We start from the raw sequence: 26,363 nt of genomic DNA on the forward strand, positions 1-26,363 counted from the left end.
CTCTCTGCTGGCAGTTTGACCCAATCTTCTTGTGCAAACTGCTCCAATTCTCCCAGATTTGAAGGGTGCTTTCTCCCAACTGCTGTTTGCAGATCTCCCCACAGGTGTTCAATTGGATTTAGATCTGGACTCATTGCTGGTAATTTCAGAACAGTCCAGCGTTTTGTGTTGAACCATCTCTGGGTGCTTTCTGTCGTGTGTTTGGGGTCATTGTCCGACTGCAAGACCCATGACCTTCGATGGAGACCCAGCTTTCTGACACTGGATTGAACATTGTGCTCCAAAATGCCTTGGTAATCTGATTTCATGATGCCATGCACACATTCACAGCACCCAGTGCCAGAGGCAGCACAGCATCCCCAAAACATCACTGAACCTCCTCCATGTTTGATTGTAGGGAAGGTGTTATTTTCTTTGAAGGCTTCATTTTGTTTTCTGTGAACATAGAGATGATGTGCTTTACCAAAAAGCTCTAATTTAGTCTCATCTGTCCACAGGACATTCTTATTTAAGGATTTTGGATTATTCAGGTTTCTTTTGACAAACTCGTATCAGGCTTCCTTATGTCTCTCTTAGGAGTGAGGTCCTCCTGGGTCTCCTACCATATAACCCCCTTTCATTGAGTTGGTGATGGATGGTGCGAGTTGAAACTCGTACCGTGTGTCTGAAGATCAGCTTGAATCTGTTTGGCAGTTGATCGAGGTGCTTTTCTCCACCATTTGAACAATCCGCTGCAATCATCGATCAAGTTTTCTCTTGTGGCCACGTCCATGGAGGTTGGCTGCAGTGCCATGGGCCTTTAACTTCCTGATAACGTTGCATACGGTGGACACAGGAACATCAAGGTCTCTGGAGATGGACTTGTGGCCTTGAGATTGTCCATGCTTGGCTACAATCTTGTGTCTAACTTCCTCCGACAATGCTCTGGTTTTCTTTCTTTTCTCCATGCTCATTGCGATACACAGTGACACAAAACAGCAGAATGACTCCTTTTCTCTCTTCAAACTGGTTGAATGAGTGATTTTTTAGCTCACCTGGAACGAAGTTCAGGGGAGCTTATGCGATGGCGCGTTGTCAGTCTGTAAACACTTGAATCTTCTTCTCCAAAACTGCTTTAATTGATTGCGACCAAATTTGGCACAAATGATATTTGTTGTGTTGTGACAAGTTTGTTCACGGCATTAAAAAAAATCGGGGTCCAAGGGCGTTTAGTGGGGTCAAATCCAAATTGGATCCAGATTTGACCCCCTCCCCCCCCCCACCCCCCCCCCCCCCAAAAAAAAATAGGAATTTGCTTTTTCCTCTGAAACTCACAATTTCGATGAAACCTCACCACAACCTTCACCACCTGTGATGTACCAAAGTTTGTTCATGGCATGAAGAAAATCTTCCCTTTTGGGGTTATATGGGGGGTTGCCCCCCAAAATAGGTATTTTTTGTATTTGTTTATTTAAAGTCTTATGATTATGTTCGTGTGATTCTACATGCTGCCCTGTCTTTTAGCAACCATTGAAATTGGTTTTAAATACCTTTAGTCGTTGCAGTATCCTGTTTATTCTATCAGGGGTATTGCCCCTATGTTTATATCGCAGGCACCTGCATCTCACCACAGGTGCGTTTAAAAAAATCCAAAGTAAAGGAGAATCACCTGCTTGAAATGTAGTTATTTCTAACAACTTCTGAAAGGTGCCAATAATATTGTCCGGGCCATTTTCGGATTTCTGTGTGGAATAAGCTAAGATGTAGTAAGGTTTTCAACTTTTTCGTTTTGTTCCACTGCAAACCAAAACTAGAGCTTCCAGGGAAGCAGAACTCAACTCAACTGACTGGACAACTTTAATGGCGGCCATTTTGTGACAGATCGGGTTGACATGCCATAGCAGCCTACCTTGTGTGGTAAGAGTCTCACACACTAAGTTTGATCAAAATCCATAAATAGTTGTGGACGTTAAAGTCTTAACGTCGTTTCGGAGCTGAAAACAATATGGCGGCCATTTTGTGACGGATTCGGGTTGGAATGCAATAGCAACCTACCTTGTGTGGTAAGGGTTAAACATTCTAAGTTTGATCAAAATCTGTTAATATTTGTGGACGCCAGAGTGTTAACGTCGTTTTCATGACCAAAAACAAAATGGTCGCCTAAGTCCGCCATTTTTCAAGGGATCGGGCTGAAATGTAATACCAACCTGGTCTTTGGAGTAAGGATGCTGCATGTCAAGCTTGATCAGAATCTGTTAATATTTGTGGACGCTAGAGTGTTAACGTCGTTTTCATGACCAAAAACAAAATGGTCGCCTAAGTCCGCCATTTTTCAAGGGATTGGGCTGAAATGTAATACCAACCTGGTCCTTGGGGTAAGGATGCTGCATGTCAAGTTTGATCAGAATCGGTTGATATTTGTGGACGCTAGAGTGTTAACGTCGAAAAGTTAACGGACGCCGGAGGGTTCAGTTTGTGATGAACTCAACTGGACGGTCGTCCAGTTGTTAAAAATACAAATGTGGATACCAAAAGATTGTTAATTTCAACAATTTCCTGGAAGTAATGGTGCATTATTTGAAAAAGATGCAAGGGTGCCAATATTTTTGGCCACGACTGTATGAGCCATTTAGTACAAAAAATATAAAAATCCAATCGAAATTGGATTTCCTCTAGAATATACAAAGTTGACTGATTTGATCCGTTGATGCAAACATTTAACGTCACTTCGCCCTCTGCCCCGGATGAGGAAGCGCGCGCTCCGATTCAGCAGGTAGTGCGTGTTGTGCTTCTTTGAATCACGTACGGACATGGTGTATGCGTTCCTCGTTCACACGGCCACTCCCGGTGTGTGCCGTGTGTTCTACTCGCAAGTTTTCGCTGTGGATGGGATGTTTGAAGAAGAGGAAGAGGATTATGACCGAAGAAGGCTCTTGCGCAAAGAGCGCCTCGCAGCTTTGGCCAGGTGATCACGTGTGTTTCTGCCACTCTTGATGTCACGTCACAAACTACTCACATCACTGTACATGACAAATCGCAAATCCTAACACTAATTGGTCGTTTCGCCGACCTAAACCGCTAAAGGCGTCCTCGACTGTAGGCATACATTATTAGATATCTATTCTTCATTGTCCTATTAGAAGGACGGCGTGCTCCATGATGCATCACTGCAGCTCGTTTTACTATCGTGTCTGATCCGATATTCTTAGCAAAAGGGAAATAATATTTTTTTCGTTTTATTAGTAGCTATGTGTTAAAATAACCGAGTACAATCCAAAGTTACAACTACAAGGAACTTCAGTGCAACAGGAGGCCACCAGACCTGCGCAAGGTTGTTTCCCTCAGTTAAAATTTGGGATACTTTATTTTACCTTATTTAAACGGTTAAACCATTTATGTACATTTTCTTTCGGTGATGAAATGCGCTTAATATAATTTAATGTTTGGACCAGGACGGCTTGGTACACGTGCGTACTACTCCGTCATGGCGTAATAGACGTGTTTGAACCTCGACACACATGCGTGCACTTCCTCTTCTTGTCCAACCTCTTTGAGAGAGTCCAGTGGCGTGCTCACTCTCAGTCATTCCCTGTTCCAAGTCCGTACTGTTATACCATATACATTTGTTTGATTTTCTTATTTACAATGCTGAAACAAAAGTGTAAATTCACTGCAGAACTAAAGGCAAAATTCCCGTGTTTTCAAGTGGTCGAGAAGAATGGTTGGTATGTAGCCTCTGTGGCAAATAAAGGTGATTGTTGATTGACAATGTCATGTGGACTCGGACAAGCACAAGAAAGCAGTTCGAGGAGAGCTCATCATCCTCATTTGCAAAATTGAAGGATTCCTGAAAGAAAAGGTTGATCACTACATGTAAAGAGGTGCATTGACTGTCATTACACCCCTCATACACTCACTGTCATTAATTAATTTATCATACCATTCCAACACGAGTTAATTCTGCAATTAAAGCTCAGTGGCCTGTAACGTGATCTTGAAAAATAACTTTTACTTGACGCTTTAAAAAGTAACAGATTTTTCGAATCTCATCCAATCACCATCCAAGGGCCTCACTCAATCTGTGAATTTTCCCCCCTGGATTTCTGCCAATTTAGTGGGGGGGCCAATGTTTTCCCGTTGAATTCAAATGTTAATTTGTGGACACTGGTTGGGTTGTCTTTAGGGATGATAGAAGTTGTAGAAAAAATATGTCTCCATTTTTTTCAAGTTCTTTATAGCGGCCATTTTGGATTATCAAAATGGCGTTTGTTGAAAACCGAAATTGTCATTATCTTGGCTTCTAAATGACCTAGAGTGTTAATTTTGGTGTCCAAATGTACATATTTGCGGATACTTAATCCAATAAACACACATTTATACACCTACATATGATCAAAAGGGTTCTTATGGCAGCCATCTTGGATTTTCACGCACTTATGCCAACACATATATATATTTTTTTCCATCATTTTCACTTCTAAATCACATAAAGGCTGGACTTTAGTGTTCAAATGTACACTTATAATGTCTTTGTGCAATATTTTTAGTTGGCAGTGTTCATTGTTACATTGAAGGATCTCCATCCTCCTCATCATCAGTGTTATCGATTCCCATGGGGCGCTCCTGACCCGTGTTACCACACACCTCTTCATCTGCCCCACACATACACATCTCAGAACAGTTGAGATGCTGAGACCTGCATGAGCAGTGAGACATGCATTGGGTCTTCTTGCAGTTACATTTGATTAGACTAGGGCATTGCCCGTACTATATCTATATCTAAAATTATATCCCCCCCCCTCTATTTACATGAAATGGTTTGGTCCAAAGCGAACGGCTTGCGAGTACGGTGACAATCCCCCCCCTCTATTTACATGCAATGGTTTGGTCCAAAGCGAACGGCTTCCGGAGTTTGGTAAAGAAATCGCCATCGCGTGCACAAACGCGCAGGAAAGCGAATGAATCGCAAATTCGTTTTTATTAGTTTTAAAACATAGTTTAACGCCAACATAGTTTGCAAACGTGAAATAAATGAATACGCTCTCAAATGTGCCATCCGAGGCAGAGTGTGTCCTCCACGTTCGGCACACGCGATCGTTCGCTGCTCTCTGATTGGTTGAATCGTTTTTTGGACATAGCTCGGTAAGTAATTGTCCGATTAATATGAAACCTTGAAAAGGCACATCCTCGGGTCCCCAGCAATATACCTGGCAAGTTAAAAGTATATCGGACCCGTGGTTGTCGAGAAACAGCGGTCACAGACAAATGTACAGACGTACAAACGTACAGACGTACAGAGATTACTGGAATTATAGATAGATGTGTGATGGCAGCTGGGGCTGGAGGGTCCTTGGTTGTGATGGGCACCAGCTGATCTCCTTCTGCTCTCCATCCATGTTCTGTTGGTTGTGGAAGCTGGGGGTCCGGTACATCAGCCTGATGCCACACCATGGCCTGGAAATGTGCACGAGCAATGGCTTCATGTAAAGCTCCCCGTGTTGGTGGCAGCTTCTGTGCCTCTAGCTGTTTCTTGGTAAACAGTCTCCACCTCAGCTTGCCCACATCCACAACTGTAGTACGAGGCTCATACAGCTGGCATACAAATGCCTCAATGTCACTTTCTGTGTCAGCTCTCAGCTCCTCAGAGGCCCCAAGGTCATGAAACGCAGATACCACCTCAACAGAGCACCTATTGAGGGCTTGCCAACATGTGAGCTTTCCCTTGCCGGCAAACCGACCAGTCTGGTCTGCTCCCGTGAATGCATGGAATCCTGGTAGGGCTGCAGCCTTCCTGACACCAAGTTCATGTACTATTGGTTCCAGTGAGATTTGCCTCTTCTTGTTCCCCACACCCGTGATGAAGTATGTGTCTTTGCATAGTTCATGGTACCGGTGGAGTGCTAGGATGAATACATCAGTATCAGGTGACTGAATGTACAGCTGTGTTGCACCTCTTCGGACGGCATCTAGACTGTGAAGAAAGATCCTCGTATCAGCCTCCTCCTGGGAGCTACGGAGATGCTGTACATCCATGCAGTTGGAGAAGACATCCTGCCTTGAAGTGACGATGAAGACCTTGGTAGTCCCCTCAAAGTGACACAGAGCTTTCTTTGCCAGATAGACAGTTAGCTCATCTTTGGTGTTGGTGTGCGACAGGAACTGTTTTGCTGTCAGTTTCCCAATCGGGGTGCTGTCTTGAACGTGGTAAGCAGTGGGCGGCTTGCCACCTTGGCGCCTCTCCCGTGTGGCCTCTTTCAGTGAATTTGGCAGATCATATCGGTCAAACACGAGGTGGACTTCATCATACCCGTTGGTCTTGCAGTCCAGTGTTGCATTGAAATGGCCAGCCCACCGGCTATTTTGATAACATTAGTTTCTTGCAGTATGTGTTCTTTGTCATCACTTGATGTCCCACTCTTGGGAGCACGTTGGACATTCTGCACCCAGCATGGGAGATGATACTTGACGTCGATCGCATGAGCATCATGTGCACTGATGGCAGCACTCAGCTGAACTTTCCACTTGTGGTTGCTGCCTTCTTCAACAGCTTTCTTCAGCTGTTTACCTGCGTTGAACGTGCATACAACATGTACACTTTCCTTAGTGACCTCTTGACAGAAGAAACAAAGGTCTCTGTTGAATGGAGTTGATGATGAACGTGTGAAGCGAAGAGTCTCGTCTTGCGTAGAACCTGAGGTACTTGCAGCGGCAGGTGCAGAAGAAGGACGTCCACACCTCTTATGAAGATGCTGGGTGTCGCCATGTTCGCAGGCTTTCTGGTGGCGAACTCTAGCACGCTCCAGGTGAGCAGTGTTGCATGTAGATCCATAACATGCCCGGTGCCACTTTGCTTTATTGTTCCTCAAGTCAGTGGCAGTGAAACAGCTTAATCGTTCGCTGATCTGTTTGAAGTCGGCATCACCATATCGTGCCCTCTCCTGGATGAACTGGAGAAACTTTGCATATGAGCCCAGTGCTGGCTCAGTCACTAGTGCACCTTGGGGATCCTGGCACTGAATGCAAAGTGTGAAATCAGTTTCTTTCTTGGTTTTCTTGCTTTTTGGCTCCATCATAGCTCAGGGTCACGAATCTGGAACATACAAATAACAAATAACAACTAGAACGGGCACTCGGTAGAGCGCATACCTTCGCCGCAGCTACTGTTCTGTACTTGGCATGGGAGTGTAGGGAACAGAACAGTGAACAGTTTGGTGCTGATTTCATGCAAATCGGATAAGAATTGACCGAGTTATGACAAAAAACGCACATTTTGCAAGGTCGTGACCCCCCTGACCTTTGACCCCCAACCGCTAACAAGGGTAATGTCTTCACTGGGTCATGTCGTATATCACAAGATCGGGCATTGAATTCTGAACATTTTGGCATTAGTTGCATGCCAATTGGATAAAAATTGACCGCGCTATGGTAAAAATACGATTTTGACCTTTTCGTGACCTTGACCTTGACCTTTGACCCGATTGCTCCCAAAATCTAATCAAATGTGTCCCGTATAATAACCAATCATCCCACCAAATTTCATGCAATTCGGTTGAATACTTTTTGAGTTATGCGAATAACATACACACACACACACACACAGACATACAAATAAATACACAGCGATCAAAACATAACCTTCCGCTTTTGCGAAGGTAATTAAGATAGATGTGCATTAAGTTAGATTTTGGACACTGGTTCGGCTGTGCCATAAAAACCTATTTTTATCCCTTGTAGGTTATTAAAGAAGGTTTCATTCAATTCTCTATCCCCAAAAATGTACAACTGGACACCAGAATCGAAACTCTAGGTCATTTAGAAGCCAAGATAATGGAATTTTACGTTTTCGACATCCGCCATTTTGAAAATCCAAAATGGCCGCCATAAAGAACTTGAAACAATTGGAGACATATTTTTTCTAGAACTTATATCATCCCTAAAGACAGCCCAACCAGTGTCCAAAAATTAACAAGCAATTTCACCGGGCATTTCAATCTGCTACATTGGCCCCCCCACTAATTGCAAATATTCCCAATTTTCTGGACTTGGTAATAACCAACCTCCCTGCAATGTCTCCTGTTCTCCCTCTGCTTAAATTGGTTCATCTCATAATATGCTGTGAGAGCCAATATCATTTGCTATTCTTAGAGAGCCACCTCAGCACCAGCGAGTGTGGCAGTGCAGATTGGCAGGGACTGCAAGCAGCCATCTTGCTTCAGGACTGGTATCCTATATCTACCGCCTCTGATATTAACTCAGCCTGGGAAGTCTTCCACAGAAACCTGCTCACTCTTCTGCACATATCCATCCCATGCCATCTTCAGTTATCCAACCATTGCTCCTGCCCATGATACACTGAATCCTGTGGAGAAGCAGTTACCTTGAAACAATTTGACTTCTCTTCCTGGAAAGCAACTCTGACTCATTGCACAAACCTTGCTACAAATGTGTGTCCACACTCAGGAGAGCCAGAAAATAAAATCTGTCCAATTTTAAGAATGAACTTTCAAACCTGTCTCCCTCCTCTAAAACCTGGGGGCACCTTGTGTATCTCTGAAGTATGCTCTCCCTCCATCCCTTCCCTCTCTTCATATGGCACCACAGCCGACTGAGAAATCCAAATACTTCAATTCTGTTTGCTTCCAAATTTTGTGTCACCAACCCCTCGCTCTGTACCCACCCTTCCCAGTCATACCCAAACGCTCTTTTCACCTGAGAAGGTGGAGAAGTTTCTGGCAATCCTTGACTGTGATTCTGCTATTGGAAAGGATGGCATCGGTACATGTGTCCTCAAACCTGCTCTGTTGCTCTTGGAAAGCCTCTTTCTGCTCTTTTCACCCTATTACTAGGTCATCATCATCACTAGGTCACAACTAGGTCACTACTAGGAACGAGATCATACTAGGTCTTAGGTCATCTAACATCTGCTTGGGCATCCACCAACATTACTGCAATACATAATAAATGGTACAAAAACGGATCTCCTTAACTACAGACCTATCGGCTTACTTGCAATCATCAGCAAGGTCATGGAATCCATAATCATAGTTGATATGAAATCCTTCCTTTTCTCCAAGAACCTCATCTCAGATCATCGATTTGGTTTTAGAGCAGGTCACTCTACTTTGGACATGCTGCTTCTGCTCTCCCAACAATGGACATAGACCCTCAATGTCAGACATGAGATCAGGGCCTTCTCTCTGGACATATATCTCGTGCTTTTGATGTAGTCTGGCATCCAGCCTTACTCTCCATACTCGCTGCCAATGGCATCCAAGGTCAACTCCACTCATGGCTTACTGACTTCCTCTACTTCTGTAGCCAGCATGTGGCACTCAACGGAATACTTTCATCTCCTGTCCCTGTCAAGACAGGAGTGCCCCGAGGCAGTGTTCTGGGCCCAGTCCTATTTATGGTCTTCATCAACAATCTCTGTGGCCCTCTGGAAAATCCTGTTAACCTATTTGCTGATGGCTCCACACTTGGAATATGTCTTTCAATCCTGACAAATCTCACACTCTCTCTCTCTTCAAAAGGATCATCTGGTGACACCTGCCATCTATTTCCTTAACGATCCTCTTGAAGAATTTCAGATCTCTCAAACATATGAGCCATGATCGTTGTTGGGCAAAGCACATATCTAAGTTGGCCTCAAAAGCCAGTCATCAACTGGGCATCCTCCGTCGTGAAAAGTCTATCCTTGGCACACCTGAACTCTTATCCACCTATAAGGCCTTCATCCGCAGTTTGATGGAGTACTTTTCTGCACTCTGGGCTGGCACTCCTGCCTCACGTCTTGCTAAGCTTGATGCCGTGGAAGCCAAGGCCTTCAAAATCATTGGAATTCAGCTGAATTTTTGGGCCTCTCACTCTCACATCAAAGACAGGTCGGTGCTTTCTTTGTTTTCTACCACCTCATTTGTGGCCTTGCACCCTCTACCCTTTCCGTGCTTTGTCTCCCCTTCAGACCCCTCCCCCCTCCAACCCACCACATCGCCTTTGTTCCTCCACCCCCCCCCCCACCCTCAGGTTTTTGCAGGTCGTAATCGGTCTGCCAGTAACTCTCAAAATCCAGAATCACTGCTCACCTCTATTCATTTTGGTCCTCTTTTTGTCCCACCTGTGGAACCAAATTCCTCAGTCTGTGCAATCTCATTCTTCCATCCAAGGCTTTAGGCCAGCTGTTCACCAGCATCTCAGGTCATCCACAATCTACAACCATTGTTTCTACCACCATTAACCCTCCCCTCCCCAAGCCCATCTCTTTCCAGATTTCCAGTTTTTCCTTCCACTTCTGTGATTGAGAGTTTGTGGCTGCATCCATCTTGTTCACCCCGTGTATCTTCCCCTTTCCCTCATTCTTCCCCACATCCCTCAATTCTCCAAGTCACCCTCTATTTTGCCCTTCAACCCTGCTGTTGGGGTGTTCCACCCCTTCCATACTCCAATTTCTACTGTTCTTTTCCCTCTGTAACATCCTGATCCGTTCTCTATTCCAGCTCTTGCATGGCTGTCTGTGTATTTTAATGACCTTTCACATTCAGGTTGTGCTGTAAAAATCATGGGATGGTTACGGTATGTGCATGCGGAGAGCCGTGCCATGCTGATAATGCAACCGACCACAGTCCGCAACACCTCACCGGAGCACGACGCCCTCATGGAAATGCAACGTTATTGATTCGACACAAAGACTTTTGAACTCTTGCCACTTATTTACCTGCAATGTTAAACTTCACAATGTTGAAGGGCTTTCCGACAGTTTACATTTACTCCGAGTGCTCAATGATAACTCGATGTTCTTAACCAGATAAACCGTCTTAACCGTAACCAAGAATGACTTGACCACCGACATAAACCTCAGTTTAACTTGAACTTTAACCTTTTCGTTTAGGAAAACGCAGGAAAATCCAGATTGTTTGTAAAAAAAAAACGGGAGAACGAAGTCAAACATGCTTCGTACGATGTGGGCCGCTTTGAAATCCTGATCCCTTTGTAGACAAGCATCGGGTAATTCAACCATGGAGTCTCCAGATAAGTTGTTCGGTGGTTGTGTTATAAACAAAGAAAGTTCTGGGGGACAGGGGGGGGGGGGTGCTCTAGGTTGTTGGGAGGGGGTGAGGATGGTAAGGAGGAGGCAGAGAGGTGCCCACATACACTTAAATGTTATTAATTGCTATTGATCAAGTGATTGAAACCAGATGAAGCTTTCAGTGTATTTGATCAAGTTTTGATAAGCCCTTCATCTCTCAGATGGCTGCTCTGATGATTAAAGACTCGTGTTTCGTTGCTCTGGGTTTTTTTTCCTCGTGGCTGATGTGGGTTCGATTCCCACGGATGCCCATTCTCGCCAACCTGCACTTGAAATAAATAAAAGTTTTCATCACAAGTGTGGACAAGATCGGTGCAGTGGAGTATTTCATCCGAGTGGACAGTGATAACTTGCGGGTAAAGAAGATGGGAGCTAGGAAGGTTTTAAGGCAGAGGTCTTTCATTCGGAGAGCGGTGAATGTGCATTGAAAGGCCGTGGCAGTGGAGGGATTGGTAGGTTTAAATGTGAATTAGGTAGATAGGTACCTGGATGCATTGGAGGTAGACCGGTTTGACCATATGGGGATATTGGCAGAACTTGTCGGAAGCTTGTGTATGGATGGGGGATGGATTCTAGGGCTGGTGCAGCGCAGGCATGATGAGCCGAGTGACCTCTTCCTGTGCCAATGTTGTGTGTGTGCGTGTTTGTAAATAAAGTTGTGTAAGCTTGTGAAGACTCAAATGTTGTACTTGTGTGCTTCCCCCTCTCTCCCCATCTAGTCTCTCGCTCCCTTTATTTCGTCTTATGTGTCGGTTTTTTGTTTTTTATTTTTTATCTCATTAATGTTAGCTCTTACACGAGCCTCGATCTTGTATACAAAAAAAAAAAAAAAGGACCTCATACACATTGAAAAATAAGAAAAACAACCATCAGCGTGTCTGAACTTTTGTATCTCGTTAGTATAATTTTTTGGTACACTCTTTGAATGTTTTACTCTTCATCTTCACGTTTCCTATATTATCTGGCTAACAACGTTTTGGGATAACACCATGGGAGGTTTTAACACATAGTGATTGCCCGAAACTCTGCAGATATTGACATTTTAAAATTCAGGACCTGCCGAATGTGTCTGATTCCGAGGATTTTGGATGCAGGTGTTTGTACCTAGGCATTTATTAGCTCACCTGGAACGAAGTTCAGGGGAGCTTATGCGATGGCGCGTCGTCAGTCCGTAAACACTTGAAACTTCTTCTCCGAAACCGCTGAAGGGATTGTGACCAAACTTGACACAAATGGTATTTGTTGTGTTGTGACTAAAGTTTGTTCACGGCACTAAGAAAATCGAAGTCTAAGGGGTCCAGGTTTGACCTCCCAAAATAGGTATTTGCTTTCTTCTCTGAAACTACACATACAATTTCGATGTAACTTGACCACAACCTTCACCACCCATGATGTACCAAAGTTTGTTCACGGCATTAAAAAAAAATCTGCCACTTTGGGGGTTTATGGGGGGGTTTCCCCCCAAAATAGGTATTTGCTTTCTTCTCAGAAACTACACACACGATTTCGATGTAACCTGACCACAACCTTCATTACCCGTGATGTACCAAAGTTTGTTCACGGCATTAGAAACATTGGGATCTGAGAAGGTATACCAGGTTGGGGGAGGTGGGGTTGCCCCCCCACAACAACACAACGTGCATTTTAAGGCCATTTTCCCTGCGAGAGCGGGGGTTAGCCTTGCGGTCCCCATGACAATCTTCTCCATTTTGCCCTATTTTCTGCATCTCTCCTTGTTAACCCCCTTGCCCGCATTTCTTCTTCGACCATCTTTAGCCAAGTCTTTCTCACTCTTCTCAACCAGTCACTTTCATCCTTCCTCAACACATGACCAAACCATCTCAACCTGTTCCTCTTCACAGCATCAATCACAGGCTCTATTCCCATCATCTTTCGCAATTCATCATTTGTCTTCCTCTCTCTCAACGATACTCCGCACATCCACTGAACCATTCGCATTTCCACCCTTTCCAGCCTTCGTTGCTGCTCTACGTTCATTACCCATGTCTCGCTCCCATAAATCATAACACTTCTCACACATGCAGCATACACCTTTCCCTTCAGCTTCAACGACACTCCCCTCCTCATCAGCATGCCAATCAGTTCCCGAAACTTCTTCCATGCACATCTCACTCCAGCAACCGTTGCCGAGTCTGATCCACCTTCTCCATTCAGCATGTCTCCGAGGTAGCAAAATGTTTTCACAACTTCCAGCTTCACGCCGTCTCCAAGATCCAACTCAACATTTCCTCCATTTGCAGCTCCCTCTGTGCATACCTTACATTTGCATGCAGCTGCCACACTGGTTAATGACCCTCTCAGACCACTACATTTATGATGAACTCACTCAGCGCACATTGTACATTGAATGGAGTTCACTCCGACACCCTTCCTGCACACAGCACGTGGCCACTTCCCAGTTCTTTCCACCTCACCACATGCTTTACCACTTGCCATCACCTTCGTCTTTCCTATATTCACCTTCAGACCTTTTGTCTCCATACATTCCTTCCACTTGTTCATCTTTTCCTTTAGTCCATCCATACTTTCCGCAATCAACACCAGATCATCTGCATACAACAACTCCCACGGTAAACCCTCCTTTACGTTCTGAGCCAGCACAGCCATCACAGCTACAAATAGTGGTGGACTTAGTACCGACCCCTGATGCACTCCCACCTTCACCTCAAACTCACCACTGTTCCCGTCCTTCGTCCTTACAGCTGTGCGCGCTCTTTTGTACATTGCCATCACAACTCTGATCAACCATTCCTCCACTTCTAACTTCCTCAATGCCCATGTCAATACTTCGCGTGGAACCCTATCGAATGCTTTCTCCAGATCAACAAACCCAAGAAACAACTTCTTCCTCTTCTCCATGTACTTCTCCTGCAACTGCCTCACAATAAAGAGCGTGTCTGTTCCTCTTCCTGGCATAAATCCAAACTGCATTTCGTCGATCTTCACCTTCTTCCTTATCCTCCTCTCCAACACCCTTTCCAATACCTTCATTCCATGCTCCAATAACTTTATCGCTCGGTACGAGGCACACTCCAGTGGGTCACCTTTCCCCTTGTATAGAGGGACGAGGGTACTCAGTTCCCAATCCACTGGAATGCGACCTTCTTTGACCACCAGATTACAGATCTCTGCCATTCTCTTCACACCCCAACTTCCTGCTGCCTTCAACATATCTCCCACAACTCCCGTTGGCCCTCCTGCTTTTCTACTCTTCATTGCTTTTATCGCTTCCTCAACTTCCTTCTCAGTTATCTTCTCTGCCGGTCCTAAAACTGGGTTACTCTCTATGCACTCTCTATGTTGGGTTGCCCCCCAAAATAGGTATTTTAGTGTTTGTTTGTTTAAAGTCTTATGATTATGTTAGTATGATTCTACATGCTTCCCTGTCTTCTAGCAACCACTGAAATTGGTTTAAAATATTTGGTATTGCCCAAAACCAGGGGTATGTTATTTTTACACTTTCCGTGACCTTCATTCCTTTTGGCTCTGCCAATGTGAATTTCTTTGACTTGCTTTAGTGCTGTTTTTAATGGCCTGCGGGATTTATTTATTTTTTCACTAAAGATTCGGTTAAACCACTCTAGGATCTGGAATACATGATGTATGGATATAACTACGATGGAGTATCAAACAAGGCTCTAGAAAGTTATTCTTCTTGAAGAAAGTTAAGTTAATTTTTGCTTTTTTGTGGGATATTTTCATTTATTTCAACAAACAACATCCCAGAATCCACGATCTTGTGGATTTTATTGCAAATGGAATTTGTAATAATATTTTACATGCCTTGCAACATTAGAATAACACGAGTTCCCTTGCAAGGGGCCTCAACGCGGTTGTAGGCCATTCGGCATAGAAACACCTGCACAATGGATGCCAACCTGGTTGCTTGTCCGTGCTCTACACTTTTAAAATGCTGAGCATCAAGCATGGAAGCAGCACATACATTTTTAAAGTCTTCGGTATGACTCGGCCGGGGTTCAAACCACTGACCTCCTAGACTCAGAGTGGATGCTCTAACCTTTATGCTACAGAGTCTGCTATACTTATTTATTATGGAGACGTTACAGGAGATTACAGAAGTCCACTTTAAAATCCTTAACATCGATACAATCTGGTTATCAATCTGTTTTGTGTTTGCTGTAAATGCTCAACCTCAGACCTTTCCATGTGCTTGCGGCTTGCAGGCAGGTACAAACAGCTTGCGTTTTGGCTGCCGAGGCAGACGACAGGCTGAACGTGGAGGCCCAACATCCACTCGCTGGGTTCGATGAGTCTCGGACATTGGTGGCGATTGCAGAAGCGGAGACGGGTGCACTGCGCCTCCCGTCGGGTGATCTGTTCTCCCAGGAGCTGGCTGCCTTGTGGCTGGCTCCAGGTAAACTAGCACTAACGTTGTTATGCGAGGAGCATGATAACCTGACCGTGGCCGAAATGGCACTGCGCCGAATGGCCGCTGCGCTGCTCGTGGCACCGCGGCCCGACACGGACCTGCTAATGAGGCCTGAGCGTGTGGACCTGTTGCTGGATGCACTGATGCCTTGCGGTCAGCTCTTGTTCCTCAACCACCAGCTGATGCGCAACCTTGAGAAGGAACTCGTCGACATGTAAATGGCCCGCCTGGCCTGGAAGATCATCCGGAGGTGCACACTCTGCCTTCCACGCATTCTTAAAATCCCAGGACACAAAACATACATGAGCTTGATGTAAACAATGTAAGAGGCCATTTTCTTTTAATATAAGAACAGACCACTTTGTGCCAGTGCCCTGTTCAAATTCTAATTTCTTATGTTCCATCAGGATATGCAAAGTATTGCGGAAATGGAGAGAGGTTAAGTGGCAGCAATCTAAGGGTCACTTCAATTGCTTTATTTTCGAGGCTGAGGGCCCTCCTTCTGGAGGAGTGCTCACGTGTCATCAATTGGTGGACACGTTATCATCGTAAAAGGATTTCGCTTTGGGAAGGGAAGCATCACTTTCTTGTGCACCCCGCAACATAACGCTAAGATGTTAAAATGACCTAAAAAATAAAAGCTATTATTTATTTATTTACCAAGGACTGGTTATTCCATCATCATTCACTCGTAGGATAGCTGGGAATTATAGGAATCCCGGTGAAGCATTACGCAGCCACCCTACCTGTCTTGTGAGGCAAGCAAAGGATGACTACCCTGTGATGGAAGGTAAGAAGATTCTCAGCTACGGAAACATTAACAACCAGTCACGAACAACCTTGATTGCCCCCAGAGGAGAATGGAGCAATAACAGCAAAACAAGTGACTCGGTGTCATTGTCTTGAATTATTATTATATAAATGATACTACACAATATTGTATTTAAATGATTTTCATTCAAAAGTCCAGAAAAGGATTTTTTAAGCAATTAAAATAAAAACATCACGATAGCTCATTTGGTAGCACCACACCTTTGCCTTTAGCCATCTGATCCTGGGTTTTCGACTTCCAGTGGAGTGGACTCCAATTATTGAATGAGGGAGGTGGCATCAGGAGTTTCTGCATCGCGGAACACTCGTCATGCTTAGCCCATGTCGGCATTAAACAATTCCACAATACTACCCATAAGAATAGACCTTTGTGCCATCACTTTTGCCATATCTTAAATCCCTTTAAGTTTTGGGTGCTGGGATGGTCCAACTTGCTTTAGGTTGAACTCTTCCCTATTTATAACCGCCCTATTTATAACCGCCCTATTTTTATAACCTCCCTATTTTTATAGCCGCACTATTTTTATAACTGCACTATTTCTATAACCGCCCTATTTTTATAACCGCCCTATTTATAACCACCCCATTTATAACTGCCCTATTTTTATAACAGCCCTATTTTTATAACCGCCATATTTATAACCGCCCTATTTATAACTGCCCTATTTTTATAACCGCCCTATTTATAACTGCCCTATTTATAACCGCACTATTTTTATAATTGCACTATTTTTATAACCACACTATTTTTTTTATAACCGCCCTATTTATAACCACCCTATTTTTATAACCGCCCCATTTTTCTAACCGCACTATTTTTATAACCGTACTATTTGTATAACCGCCATATTTTTATAACCGCCCTATTTATAACCACACTATTTTTATAACAGCCATATTTATATCCACCCTATTTATAACTGCCCTATTTTTATAACCGCCCTATTTATAACCACCCTATTTATAACCGCCCTATTTTTATAACCGCCCTATTTTTATAACCGCCCTATTTTTATAATCGCACTATTTTTATAACCGAACTATTTTTATAACCGCCCTATTTTTATAACCGCACTATTTTTATAATCGCCTTATTTTTATAAACACACTATTTATATAACTGCCCTATTTATAACCGACCTATTTATAACCGCCCTATTTTTATAACCGCACTAATTTTATAACCGCCCTATTTTTATAACCGCCCTATTTCTAACCACACTATTTATAACCACCCTATTTATAACCGCCCTATTTTTATAACCACCCTATTTATAATCGCACTATTTTTATAACCGCACTATTTTTATAACTGCCCTATTTTTATACCCGCCCTATTTTTATAATCGCCCTATTTTTATAACCGCACTATTTATATAACTGCCCTATTTATAACCGCCCTATTTATAACCGCCCTATTTTTATAACCGCACTATTTTTATACCCGCCCTATTTTTATAACTGCCCTATTTTTATAACCACCCTATTTTTATAACCGCCATATTTATATAACTGCCCTATTTATAACCGCCCTATTTATAACCGCCCTATTTTTATAACCGCACTATTTTTATAACCGCCCTATTTTTTATAACCGCCCTCTTTTTATAACCGTACTATTTCTATAACTGCCCTATTTATAACCGCATTATTTTTATAACCGCACTATTTTTATAACTGCCCTATTTATAACCACCCTATTTATAACTGCCCTATTTATAACCGCCCTATTTATAACCGCCCTATTTTTATAACCGCCATATTTTTATAACCGCCCTATTTTTATAACTGCACTATTTTTATAACTGCCCTATTTTTATAACCGCACTATTTTTATAACTGCCCTATTTATAACCACCCTATTTATAACAGCTCTATTTTTATAACCGCCCTATTTATAACCACCCTATTTGTAACCGCCCTATTTTTATAACCGCCCTATTTTTATAATCGCACTATTTTTATAACCGCACTGTTTTTATAACCGCCATATTTTTATAACCGCCCTATTTTTATAACCGCCCTATTTTTATAGCCGCCCTATTTTTATAACCGCACTATTTTTATAACCGTACTATTTCTATAACTGCCCTATTTATAACCGCACTATATTTATAACCGCCCTATTTTTATAACCGCCATATTTTTATAATCGCCCTATTTTTATAACCACACTATTTATATAACGGCCCTATTTTTATAACCACACTATTTTTATAACCGCACTATTTTTATAACCGCCCTATTTATAACCGCCCTATTTTTATAGCCACACTATTTTTATAACCACACTATTTTTATAACCGCCCTATTTATAACCGCCCTATTTTTATAACCACACTATTTTTATAACCACACTATTTTTATAACCACCCGCAACATCTTTTCGGCAGTGAGGTTTCCAACGGAAGATTAGACGACGTTATCGGTATATTTGAACTTATTTTTTCATATATTTTAATCATCAATCAGATGATGGGATGGCATCCATCTGTGAGCGAATACACCCGATTCAACAAAATACATAATAGTCCAAAATGTTGCTCATCCACAGGGTGGCGCTAGCTTGCAAATAAATTACCCACAGCCTCACAACCCACAAATGATTCACAGCAGCTTGATCCAACTTTACCCCGATACGGGACATGCACCGACAAATAATGGACGCAATGTCACTCTTGACGACTGAAGTCGAATAAACAAACATGGGTTACGACAAACGTTCCAGCAACTGCCGCGGTGTGTTCCCACTATCAGGTGCATAAATGAACGACTAAAAGGTGCGAATCCGTGTTGAAATAACCTTTCGAGAGAAGAACACTGTGAGTAAACGCCATTGCGATGGGAGTAATGTGAAAGTCGGCGATGCGGATCGACAGCCTTTTTTTTTTTAGGGGGCATCGCATCACTGGGTGATTAATGCGGCTTCGGTGGGTATTCTATTACACAACGGGCTATCGTTTAACTCGCCCATGCTCTGGCCTTTCAAACCCGTGTCGACGCATTTATTATCCCCCACTTGAATAGCAAACCTGTGGGAAGTTCGCAAAGCGCGCTGGTCATTGCTGTTTCATTAATAACTCTTTCCATGCGCTGAACGACGCAGCCAAACCCAATGAGTTTTGGAAAGGCCTGATCTTGGATCGTCTTCCCCCTCTTGTCCTCCCCCCGCATCCCCAAACTCACTCTACACGCCGGTCCCTGGAACACACCTTCATTCCTCAGCCGCTGCGAGACGCCAATGCGTGATTTAGTACTTTCATGTCAGGACAAAACTGCTGACAGACCCAGCGATCAGCAGGGATGTGTTCTTTTCCATGAGGACCAAACATGCTGAGACTCCACTGAAAAAGAAAAAAGAAGAATAAAGTAATATTTTGCAAAAAAAAACAAAGACATAAAAACTAGAATGGCACTCGGTATAAGGAGCATACCTCCTCCGTTTTGTATCCCACTAACAGGTCGGATCTGGATTCGTACCTGAATCAAAATCTAATCAGCTTGTTCTTGTCACCTACCCAACTCATCCACCAAGTTTGGTAATAAGCCATCCACAACTTTTTGAGATATCGTGTTATATATATCTCCGTATATGGTGAAGAATCATTAAATTTTTTTTACAAATTCTCATATCCGGATCCGGACTCGGATCTTCACCAAAATTGAAGCAATTCTTCCTTGTCAAACACCCAACCTGTCCACCAGGTTTCGTCCAAATCCGTCCACAACTTTTTGAGATATCGTGCTATGTATCATTTTGCCCTATCACTCAATCGTGAAGAATCACTGAAAAAATTCTCAGATCCAACTCTGGATCTTCACCAAAATCTAATCATTTTGTCATTGTCTCTACCAAAATTTGTCCAAATCCGTCCAAACGTTTTGAGATATCCTGTTCACAGACAAACAGACAGGGGTGAAAACATAACCTCCATCCACCTTCGGTGGCGGATGTAACTAGAACGGCACTCCGTAGAGAGCATACCTCCGCCAGGTTGAACAGTTTATGGTTTCTATCCCACTGATAGGCCGGATCTGGATTCGGACCTGAACCAAAATCTAATCGGCTTGTTCTTGTCGCCTAACCAACTCATCCACCAAGTTTAGTCATAACTCTTCCACAACTTTTTAAAATATCATGTTATATATCGCTTTTCGCCCGATCTTTCAATGGTGAAGAATCACGAAGAAATTAAATAATTCTCGTATGCGAATCCATATTCAGATCTTCACCAAAATTTAACCAATTATTCCTTGTCACACACACCTAACCTGTCCACCAAGTTTCGTCCAAATCCGTCCATAACTTTTTGAGATATCCTGCTATATATCGTTTTTGGCCCTATCTCCCAATGGTGAAGAATCACTTAAAAATTCTACTAGCCGGATCCAAATCCGGATCTTCACCAAAATCGAATCATTTCGTCCTCGTCACATAAACGACCTCTCTGGAAATTTCGTTTGAATCTGTCCACAATTTTTTGAGATATCTTGTGCACAGACAAACAAGCAAACAGACAGACAGGCGTGAAAACATAACCTCCATCCACCTTTGGTCGCGGAGGTAAACAAAAAAAAAACAAGCACAGAGGGATGCAATGACGCACAGCTATGTTTCAGTGGGGTATTCAAATTTGTAGACAATACAGTTTATTCTTTTTGCTGCAACATTGAATGGACTTGTTGGGGTCGTAAAATTAAAGGGTTCGTGTTCCTTCGTCACTGTTTAAACGCAATAAGAGTAAACCTGTTCGACACAATTAGTCGATATACACCAGCAGGTTTTACTTTACATAGGCCTTGCACAGAGACGAATCACCTACATCATCAAGCACATGTATTAACTAGCCTGAGAATCCTCCCTGGGATATATCATAACGATTGGACAAAGGTGTATGGTTAGAAAACCGATTACCATTTATCATTTTAATGACATTATTGCACATTATCGTATTTACCAGCAGGGCTGACAGGATGTCATAGAGGTGTGCACACTTGCCTCCAAGCTGTCGAGCCTGGGTTTGATTCCCGACCCATCCATAAACTGCCAATCTGATGCTTCACAGGCAGCGTGATTCATCCATATGTGTGCCAACGGTACAAAACCGTTAATTTGGGTGTCCCGTCTGCCAACATTCATTGGTGAACGTTAAAGACCCCATGGCGTCCATCGCGAAGAGTCGGCGAGCACCATGGCCAAATTCCTAATTCCTGCCCCAACTAGAGGAACGTCAGGCCTGGCCAGCCGGTTCGTGAAAACTCGGGGCAAGCTTCCCCCGGCCGACCCCACAAGAAAAGTGGGATAATGGTGGTCGTTTACGAAAATGTCATATTTTGTATCCTAGCCTCGATGGTATAATGGTTAGAGTGTCCGTTCTGGTTCTGTGAGATCGGTGATTCAAACCCCAGGCGAGACATACCAAAGACTTAGAAAATGGTATGTTATACTTCTTTGCTTGATGCTCAGCATTCAAAAGGACAGAGCGTGGCCAAAAAACGCTGGGAAGGCAATGGCAAACCACCCAATTTAACTTGCTTGAATTTGAACTCTTCCCTATGTATAACTGCCCTGGTTGCCAAGAAACAGCTGCAGTACCACCAACACTCTGTAATGAGTATGGTACATTTAAAAAAACACATATATATACAGACTTGGCATTGAATATGGAATATTTTTTTTGTGGGGGTGAACATACTTTTCAAGATGTCTTAGAACCAAAAGTTCATTGGAATTATGTTGAAATTATTCTAGATTTTGTTAATGTGACCTTTAAAAGAAACAAAAACCACATTTGACATTTCGAAGCAAATAAATTGATCCTTGAAAGTGATGTAAACTGATATCGAACTCAATTCACGGACAGTACTGTGTTAAACTTCTGTACGTTTTCCAGAAGTATCTCTTTATTTTGCACATTAGCCAAAAAAAATTCAACCAAAACAAAAGCTAAATTATGACTAGGATTACGGACAGTAAAATTACAGTTCAGTACTTCGTGTAACCCCCACGAGCATTCAGGAGAGCACGTACACGTTGAGGCATGCTGTTCACGAGCTTTACCAAGGTTTGGACAGGAATCGCTTGCCATGCAGTGACAATAGTCTGCTGCAATTCACGCACAGAGGTCGGCTGCTGGTCCAAGTTGTCGATTTGACGCATTAATTCTGCCCACAGGTTCTCTATCGGATTCATATCCGGGGACATGGCAGGCCACTCCATATGCTCTACACCACGGTCAGCAAGAAAGTGTTGGATCATGCGAGCACAATGAGGCCGTGCATTGTCATCTTGGAAGACAAAGTTTCCTCGAAAGGCTGCACGAGCAAATGGAAGCAATGTTTCTTCCAGAATGACTCTGTACTTGAACTGGTTCAGGTTTCCATTCAGAACAACCAGGTCAGTTTTGCCCCCTGCATGAAAAGCAGCCCAAACGCTCACCCCACCACCTCCAGCTTGGACTCTTGGCACTATACAATCGTCGTTGTGGGCTTCATGCACTTGTCTGCGCCCTCGGACACGGCCATCTTGATGATAGACCAGAAATCTAGACGTCACTGAAGGTCACGTGATTCCAGTGTCCTGGCTGCCATTGACGGTGCTCTCTGGCCCACTGCAATCGGCGCTGGCTGTGTTGTCTGGTCAGGCGTGGCTTTCTCAGGGGACGCCTGGCACGATAGCCTGCTTGAACCAGTCGTTGGTTGACTAGCCTTCTGGATACAGGCACATTTGTCAGTTGCTGCCACTCACCCCGAAGCCGATTAGCTGACTTGGTACGGCCATTGCAGACTAACCGGTGCAGCTGGCGATCATCTCTCCTTGTGGTTCTGCGTGGACGTCCTGGCCTCGGTATTGGAGTAGGGACACCCCTCTGAGCATTTCGTTTCAGGATCTTTGACACCTGACCTTGAGTGATGCCATACTTCCAAGCAATAGCACGCTGTTTCATGCCAGAATTTCGTAAAGCCACCACTCCATGACAAACAGCATTGTCAAGTTGACGGACCATCTCCAGAGGAAGCGGCAATAACTTTTGTAGACATGCAGCAGTTGTTTTCCACTAATACAGAACGCAACAACCCTTATATACCCGATTGTGAAGCCAATCGTCAAATGTACCTGTCCTTACATTTTGTCACGCCACCTGTGATATAAACCTGTTATTGACTTCTTGCTGCGAAAGACAATCAGTGACATGGTTCTTTCAACAAAGACATCACCGAAGGGTAAAAGAAACACCAGATTGATATACTGAGTTCAGAAAGTAAACCCAAGTCAAGAAAAAAAAAAAATTCCATATATTATATGATGTCCACTCCTGCATCATTAGATGCACATGGCTGCTGAAGCAGTTTCTTGACGATTGGGCACAATATTGGATCAGGGCATCACTCCGACAAAGGGCACTCAAATGGCTCATTCATCCCAGTAAACTGGTGCACATTTTGTCGACTTTGGAGGCATGAACAGGCTGAGTCAACCCCACCTGGTGTTAGCTGAACTACCGACTGGGATTTGAACTCAGGACCACTAGAATCCCAAGCCAGCACCCTAACTGTGAAGCTAACACCAGGCTTAATATATATTTTATTTATTTATATATATATACATATATATATATATATATATATATACATATGTATGTATGTATATATATATATATATATATATATATATATATATATATATATATATATATATATATATATATATATATATATATATATATATACGTATATATATATAGATATATATATATATATATATATACGTATATATATATAGATATATATGTATATATATACATATATATATATATATATATATATATATATATATATATATATATATATATATATATATATATACGTATATATATATATATATATACAAAGGTGGGCGGTCCGCTTCGAAAGTCCGCTTATCCGCTTATCCGCTGCAGCGGACTAACGTTTTCGAAGCGGATAAGCGAATCGGAACAACCCCCGGAAACCGAAGCGGATAAGCGTAAGCGGACTACCGAAAAATTAAAGCGCCATCGCGATTCGCCAAATCAGCTGTTAGCCTGAGCCATTACTCTAGAATTGTGAATATTTATTTAAGTGAATAATAAGTGAAACCCTAACAATTCGGCTCTCGCCCAATCTCTTCCCGCTCGAGTTCCGTGATGCTTGGCCGCTTGGGTAACTCTATTTCTCAGGCATAACACGCCGCTCCCGAGCTCTGCCTCGGTCGAGCGCGTGTTCAGCTACGGGTCGGACATCCTCAGGCCTAAGAGGTCGGCCCTGGCTGCACCGAACTTCGAGGCCCTCGTCTTCATGAAGGGCAACCTCCAAATCCTCAAGAAGGCCCACGAGGTGGAGGAGGAAGACGAGGACTAGTCAACAGACTGCTAGTCTGTTGACTAGTAGACTCTCTTGTCAAAGAAAGGACGGGCAAATTGATTTTTCTTTAATGTAACTTGCATATATTTAAATTATATTTAAATTAACTGTAGAGTAGAGTAGAGTCGAGTGGAAAACTTTATTTCAATAAATTTTGAATAAATTTTATTTAAATAAAAATGTATATTTTTGATCTTAAAAGCTTTGTTTGTCTTTGTAGTAGTTAGAAATGGCTATTTAGGCTTAAAAAGCATTAAATTCCCTTTAGAAACGTCAAAAATCGCTTTAAAAACGTCGAAGCGCTTTTAAAAAATCGAATCGAAGCGGATAAGCGGTAAGCGGACTAAGATTTTCGGCCGCTGAAGCGGATAAGCGAATCGGACTACACGGGCTGGCGGAGCGGATAAGCGGTAAGCGGACTTAAAATTTTCCGAATCGCGCCCACCTCTGTATATATATATATATATATAGATATATATATATATATATATATATATATATATATATATATATATATATATATATATATATATATATATATATATATATATATAAGTTCATAACACACCTGCTCATAAGTGTGCCGCACTGACCAGGTCCTCAGTCGAGGACCTCAGCATCATCCCGTTTCGGCCCTTCAACCTCGATACGGTCAGCTAAGGTGGGCCAGCAGGGGCACGTACACATCCACATGCAGCAACTGCACCTGGATGCATACATACCCCACCCCCAGCCAGTGCGAACAACAACAACAACAACAACAACACCTCCACATCCAGAATCCACAGCACCAAACAAACATGGTGGAACACTCAAACACCCACCTTTATACACTTCACCACTCACCAACAAAACACACCAGATCATTCATAAACACACATACACACCCATACACACACATACATACAGAACACCAACCAAACAACCACCTACACTTACATCATACACCACTCAACACACAAAAACACACACTCATGCAAAAATTAATTCATGCAAAAACACACACCCTCACCCACTCACTCATATACATGAAATAAGAAATAATAATATTACCAAAAAAAAAAAAAAAAAAAAAAAAAAATACAACCAACCGCACGACGACTCCATAAACTTCCTCCATATCCAAAATGAGCCTTTCAAGGCAACCTGGGCCACCTTGTCACACATCCTCCTTCTTTCTGTCCCACACACTCCCAGCCAAGCAAGAAATGCAGAAAAGGAATTGCCAATATACCCTCTACACCCCACCTCAAATGGCTTACACGAAACGCGCCAACCCTTCTCCCGGCACTCTGCCTCGAGCTCACTGTACTTTCATCTCTTCCTCTCGTGCACCTCCTCCATGTTCTCTTCCCAAGTTACCGACAACTCCCCGAAGATGACCTGTGTTGTTGCACTTGACCAAATGAAAATGTCAGGCCGCAACCTTGTCACACAGATCTCCTCTGGGAATACCAATTGTGGCTTTAGGTCTGCCACCACCTGCCAATATATATGTGTATATATATACATATATATTGCATTTTATATAAATATATATATATATATAAAAATATATTATATATACATATATATATATATATATATATATATATATATACATATATATATATATATATATATATATATATATATATATATATATATATATATATATATATATATATATCTACC

General features: G+C 42.8%; 1 protein-coding gene and 1 long non-coding RNA gene across 2 annotated transcripts in view; one reads left to right on the forward strand and one right to left on the reverse strand.

The window, feature by feature from the left end:
- Positions 1–2,721: 2,721 nt before the first annotated feature.
- Positions 2,722–16,127, forward strand: AP5S1 (adaptor related protein complex 5 subunit sigma 1). Its single transcript, XM_068106426.2, has 2 exons — positions 2,722–2,944; positions 15,271–16,127. Exons 1-2 carry the CDS (start codon positions 2,790–2,792, stop codon positions 15,692–15,694), a joined length of 579 nt encoding a protein of 192 aa, XP_067962527.2. The 5' UTR covers positions 2,722–2,789; the 3' UTR covers positions 15,695–16,127.
- Positions 16,128–19,519: 3,392 nt separating this feature from the next.
- LOC137420919 (uncharacterized) overlaps positions 19,520–26,363 on the reverse strand; it is a 10,704-nt gene continuing 3,860 nt past the window's right edge. Inside the window, exon 3 of the long non-coding RNA XR_010983224.2 lies at positions 19,520–19,651. This is a non-coding gene — a long non-coding RNA (uncharacterized LOC137420919). The remainder of the gene's footprint in view (positions 19,652–26,363) is intronic.

The sequence above is a fragment of the Myxine glutinosa genome, chromosome 2, assembly GCF_964187855.1.
Source record: "Myxine glutinosa chromosome 2, kmMyxGlut1.1, whole genome shotgun sequence".
NCBI lineage: Eukaryota > Metazoa > Chordata > Myxini > Myxiniformes > Myxinidae > Myxine > Myxine glutinosa.

Coding starts and splice junctions, on each gene's coding strand:
- AP5S1 (XM_068106426.2), top strand. CDS start 2,790: ATGGTGTATGCGTTCCTCGTTCACACGGCCACTCCCGGTGTGTGCCGT. Junction 2,945..15,270: donor CGCCTCGCAGCTTTGGCCAG/GTGATCACGTGT, acceptor TGCGGCTTGCAG/GCAGGTACAAACAGCTTGCG.